Source organism: Topomyia yanbarensis, chromosome 2 (assembly GCF_030247195.1).
Source record: "Topomyia yanbarensis strain Yona2022 chromosome 2, ASM3024719v1, whole genome shotgun sequence".
NCBI lineage: Eukaryota > Metazoa > Arthropoda > Insecta > Diptera > Culicidae > Topomyia > Topomyia yanbarensis.
The window spans coordinates 212,470,793-212,476,792 of NC_080671.1; the positions used below are offsets into that span (position 1 = coordinate 212,470,793).

Sequence of the window (6,000 nt, forward strand, 5' to 3'; positions counted from 1 at the left end):
TCATACACATATAGCCCGAGCTTTACTGGATTCTGGAAGTCAGTGTTGTTTTGCTTCGCGTAGAATCAGCCAGCTCATGAAGGTCAAATGTACTCGTTTAAATGCGCCTATCACCGGCATTTGACAATCATCGACACTGGTGCGATATAAATTTCAAGCTGTTGTAACTTCTCGGATTTTGGATTTTGGTACCACACTCGAGTTCTTGGTTCTTCCAAAGGTGACGGCAAACCTTTCGTCAAGTGATATAGACACCACTACATGGAAAATTCCAACCCACATAACCTTAGCTGATCCCAATTTTAGTAGGTCCAGGCCTATAGATATTATCTTAGGAGCGGAAATTTTTTACAATCTGTTCGCCAGCAATGAACGGGTAGTGCTGGGCCCATCGCTTCCTAACCTCATTAATTCTGTTTTGGGATGGATTATTGCGAGTGCAATGCCAGCAACTACGACGACCAATTCCGTAGTATCGAATCTGGTTACGATGGATGAACTTCACAATAGCATGGAACGCTTCTGGGAGATTGAAGAGGACAAGTCCACGCCCAACTATTCTCCGGATGAGACGAAATGCGAGGAGCACTTTTTGAAATGGACATCCCGAGACAAAACGGGTCGATATATGGTTCGACTCCCCCGTACTGATTCAGCGATTAAATTGAGCGATAACGAGAAGACTGCTTTGCATCGTTTCTTTCTTTTAGAAAAACGCCTGGCGCGTGACCCCAAATTGGATAATCGGTACAAAGAATTCATGAAGGAGTGTATCCATTTAGGTCATATGACACCCATTTCGGAGAGACAGAAAGGGACGAGTGGATATTATTTGCCACACCATCCAGTCGTTCGGGAGGACAGTGCGACGACCAAGGTGAGGGTCGTCTTTGATGCGTCGTGTAAAAGTCAAAGCGGAATCTCGTTGAATGACACTCTTTTAGTCCAGTTATCCAAGAAGACTTGCGTTCGATTATCGTAAGATCGCGCATGTATCCTATTGTTCTCATCGGCGATATTGAAAAAATGTATCGTCAGGTACTGCTACATCCACAAGATCGACATTTGCAAAGGATTTTCTGGCGGTCGTCACCTGTTCATCCTATTCAGTCTTTTGAGCTCAACACAGTTACATATGGTACTGCCACCGCACCCTTTCTGGCAACTCGTACTCTTAGGCAGCTGGCTATTGATGAAGAGCAGCGGTACCCATTGGCCGCAAAGGTGGCTTGTTTTGATTTTTACATGGATGATCTATACTCTGGTGCAAACACGATTGAGGAAGCACAGGAGTAGCGGCACCAAATGGAGGGATTGATGGCACGAGGGGGCTTTCCTTTAAGAAAATGGGCGTCAAACAAGGTTGAAGTGTTGGATGGTGTTCCTGAAGAAAACCGGGCGCTTCAGTCGACTATTGACTTCGATCGAAATCAGTCAATAAAAACTCTCGGATTACATTGGGAACCAGGATCAGATTGCCTGAAATACGATATACACGTTCCATCCCTCGACGGCTGCGTTTTGACCAAGCGATTGACTCTTTCTCTTATCTCACGTCTCTTCGATCCGCTTGGTCTCTTGGGACCAGTTGTAATAATCGCAAAAATGCAGATGCAACTGTTATGGTCGATTAAGGATAGCGACGGGAACTCTTGGCCGTGGGATAAGGAATTACCATCTTCGTTGAAAAATCAGTGGCAGGCTTATCATCAGCAGCTTCCACATCTCAATACTCTTCGAATTGAACGTTTTGTAGGATTGGAAAGGCAGAAACATGTTGCTTTGCACTTTTTCTCTGATGCTTCAGAAGGGGCGTATGGAAGTTGCGTCTACGTACGATCGATTGACGAATGGGGGAACCTCCAGATCAAGGGTAGCTCCGTTAAAGAAACAATCTATCCCGCGGCTCGAACTATGCGCTGCTCTTTTGTCTGCAGAGTTATACGAAAAGGTTGCTAGTTCAATTAAGGTATCGGCTCCAGCAACATTTTGGACTGATTCCACCACCGTGATTAACTGGCTTCAAGGGAACCCAGGAAACTGGACGACTTACGTAGCAAATCGAGTATCTAAAATACAGCAGATTACTCAGAATAGTATATGGAAGCATATTTCAGGAGCCGACAACCCGGCAGATATAATCTCACGTGGAATCGCAGCTTCAGAGCTTGAACGCTGTATAGTGTGGTGGATGGGTCCGTCTTGGATGTCAAGAATCGAAGAGCGCTGGCCGGCTCAACGGTTTATTGAGGTTAGTCCGGAAGCTACCAAGGAAGTTCAATTTTGGCTGCCGCAGCATCAGTCCAACCTTCGTTCATCGACGAGTTTGTTCAGCGTTTTTCGAACTACCAGCGGATGATTCGAGTTACGTCGTACATATTTCGATGGAAGCAGAGAACGTTCGTGTCAACTGAACAGAACCGCAATTTTCCTTTGAATGAGGATGAGTTAAAAAAGGCAGAGTTTGCTGTGATTCGTTTAGTACAACAGCAGTGTTTCACCGACGAATGGAAAGCTTTGCAGAAGGGTAACTTTGTATCAAACAACTCTCGGTTACGATGGTTTCTACCTGTACTTTCTAACGAGGACCAACTAATCCGTATTGGGGGTAGGCTAGGACAAGCGAAGGGACCCTACGAGTCTAAACATCAAATTCTCATTCCGGGTTCGCATCAAATTGCAAAGCTTCTCGCCCAAAAATTTCATCTACAATTGCTTCACGCGGGAGCACAGCTTACTCTCAATAACATTCGATTGAAGTATTGGATTCTGAGCGGAAGAAATTGTGTCCGCCAATTAATTCACAAGTGTATTACATGTTTTCGAGCACGTTCAAAAAGAATCGAGCAGCTAATGGCAGAGCTACCCGCATCTAGAGTTACTGCTGTAAGGTCATTTTCAGTTGTAGGAATTGATTTCTGGGGACCAGTTTTGCTTCAACCACGACATCGAAGAGATTCTCCTCCGAAGGCATACGTTGTGGTATTCATATGCTTCGTAACCAAATCCGTCCACTTGGAGCTGGTAGTGAACCTCAGCACAGCTAAATTTCTGCAGGCATTTCGCCGGTTCGTGTCTCGGCGAGGTCTGTGTGCTCACGTTTATACAGACAATGGCAAAAACTTTTTTTTATCTTAAAATACGTTTATTTAGGCCCAAATGCTGTAGCTTAACGAGGCCGATAATTCATTTTTTTTATATTACATGTCACATGTTAGTGGGGGAAGGGAAAGCCGTATTTAGGGGCGGCTTGCTCCCCTCTTATGTAAGTAAAGGAAAAAGGTAGGAAGTGGGATACATATTGTGTAATTGACATCGTCGTTTGCTGATTGATCATTGTGGCGGATATGCACACTTTGTTGTAGTGTTGTAGTTTCCAGCCTGTAATCGCAGGGGCGAGGGCAGGGTCGATATTTCGGATAATTATTGGCACTCTTTATCATCTGCATGTGCGGTATGTCATGATGTTCTGGATAGACGGTTATCAAGAAGAGTGTGCACCGAAGACTCGTGAAGCAATGCCATATTGTAGATACAGGGATAGGTTGGTGAGATTCTACTGTGAATGAGAGAGGGTAAAATGTATTAAACTTGGACATCAATGGTTTTCAAAAAGATATAGATAAGAAAAATATAGGGGTGGTCACGGCTTGCCAGGACGTCCCGGACTGGCACATAGGGTGATCTACCTCGGGCCCGAAGGGAATCTATTAGTTGGGACCTGGCAACACAGTACTCTGCGCACAGCCAAACAACATGCTCGATGTCGTGATAGCCGTTCTCACAAACACAATGATTATTTTCAGCAAGCCCTATACGACGGAGATGCGCGTCGAACGAGTAATGGTTGGACATGATCCTTGACATCGTACGAATAAAGTCCCGGTTCACATCCAACCCCTTAAACCAAGCATTCGTTGATACCTTCGGGATAATGGAATGTAGCCACCGTCCCAGATGCCCATTGCTCCATGAGGTTTGCCAACTATCGAGCGTCCTCTGACGAGAGATACTGAAAAATTCGTTGAAGCAAATTGGTCTTTCGTAAGTGTCGCCTTCTAATGCGCCCACCTTGGCTAAAGAGTCCGCCTTCTCATTGCCCGCAATAGAACAATGTGACGGGACCCAAACCAAGGTAATCTGGTAAGATTTTTCAGATAAAGCACTCAGATATTCCCGTATTTTCCCCAGGAAATACGGTGAGTGCTTTCCAGGCTTCGCCGCACGGATGGCCTCAATGGAGCTGAGACTATCCGAAACGATGAAGTAATGGTCTGAGGGCAGGGTGTCAATGATCCCGAGAGTATACTGAATGGCAGCTAATTCTGCGACGTAAATTGAAGCAGGATCATTGAGTTTGAATGAGGCAGCAAGATTTTCGTTGAAGATACCGAAGCCTGTGGACCCGTCGAGAATTGATCCGTCAGTGTAGAACATTTTGGCGCAGTCGACTTGATGGTATTTGTTATAGAAAATATTTGGGACCACTTGTGGGCGAATATGATCCGGAATTCCACAAATCTCTTCCTTCATGGATGTATCGAAAAATACAGTTGGATCAGAAGTATCTAAGAGATGAGCACGGTTGACGTTATATGTACATGAATTGATGTTCTGTGCCATGTAATCGAAGTACAAGGACATGAATCGGGTCTGAGAATTAAGCTCGACAAGCCTTTCGCAATTTGCAATCACCAATGGGTTCAGAATATCGCATCGAATGAGCAATCGATATGAGAGGTCCCAGAATCGATTTTTCAGCGGAAGAACGCCCGCCAGCACTTCGAGACTCATCGTATGGGTCGAGTGCATGCAACCCAAGGCAATACGCAAGCAACGATACTGGATTCGCTCCAGTTTGATGAAGTGTATGTTCGCAGCGGAGCGAAAGCAGAAACATCCGTACTCCAACACTGATAATATCGTTGTTTGGTACAACCTGATTAGGTCTCCTGGATGGGCACCCCACCATGTTCCAGTTATTGTACGGAAAAAGTTGATCCTTTGTTGGCACTTCTGTTTCAGATACCTAATGTGACATCCCCAGGTACCTTTAGAGTCGAACCATACCCCGAGATATTTGAATGTTGAAGCTTGAGCAATAGTTTGATTCATTAATTGAAGCTGTAGTTGCGCTGGTTCACGCTTTCTAGAAAATACGACTAGCTCAGTTTTCTCCGTGGAGAACTCGATACCCAGTTGGAGAGCCCAAGCAGACAAATTGTCCAAGGTATTTTGCAGTGGTCCTTGCAAGTCGACGGCTTTAGGACCTGTAATAGAGACCACACCGTCATCTGCAAGCTGCCTTAGCGTGCAGGAATTGACAAGACATTCGTCAATGTCATTCACGTAAAAATTGTAGAGGAGAGGGCTTAGACATGAGCCCTGGGGAAGGCCCATGTAGCTAAATCGTGATGTCGATAAATCGCCATGCGAGAAATGCATTTGTTTTTCAGACAACAGGTTTAGCAAAAAGTTATTTAAAATTGGCGAAAGACCATGCTGGTGCAACTTCTCATAAAGAATGTTGATCGAAACTGAATCGAAAGCCCCCTTAATATCCAAGAATACTGATGCCATCTGCTCTTTGTTAGCATATGCCATTTGAATTTCTGTTGAGAGCAACGCAAGGCAATCGTTCGTCCCTTTGCCTTTGCGGAAGCCAAATTTGTTATCTGACAGTAAGCCATTTGTTTCGACCCAATTGTCGAGCCGAAACAGGATCATTTTCTCGAACAACTTCCGGATACAGGACAGCATTGCAATCGGACGATACGAATTGTGGTCGGAGGCTGGTTTTCCTGGTTTTTGGATGGCGATGACCCTCACCTGTCTCCAGTCATGTGGGACAATGTTACCCTCAAGAAACCTATTAAATAAATTCAACAAGCGTCTTTTGGCAGAGTCTGGCAGATTCTTCAATAAGTTGAATTTAATTCTATCTGGCCCCGGGGCTTTATTGTTACATGATAAGAGAGCTAGTGAGAACTCCACCATCGT

At 44.9% G+C, this 6,000-nt stretch overlaps 1 protein-coding gene across 1 annotated transcript; it reads left to right on the plus strand.

The window, feature by feature from the left end:
- The first annotated feature begins 442 nt into the window (after positions 1 to 442).
- On the plus strand, positions 443 to 982 carry LOC131680027 (uncharacterized). Its single transcript, XM_058960761.1, has one exon. The coding sequence runs from the start codon at positions 443 to 445 to the stop codon at positions 980 to 982; it is 540 nt and encodes a 179-aa protein (XP_058816744.1).
- Positions 983 to 6,000: the final 5,018 nt, after the last annotated feature.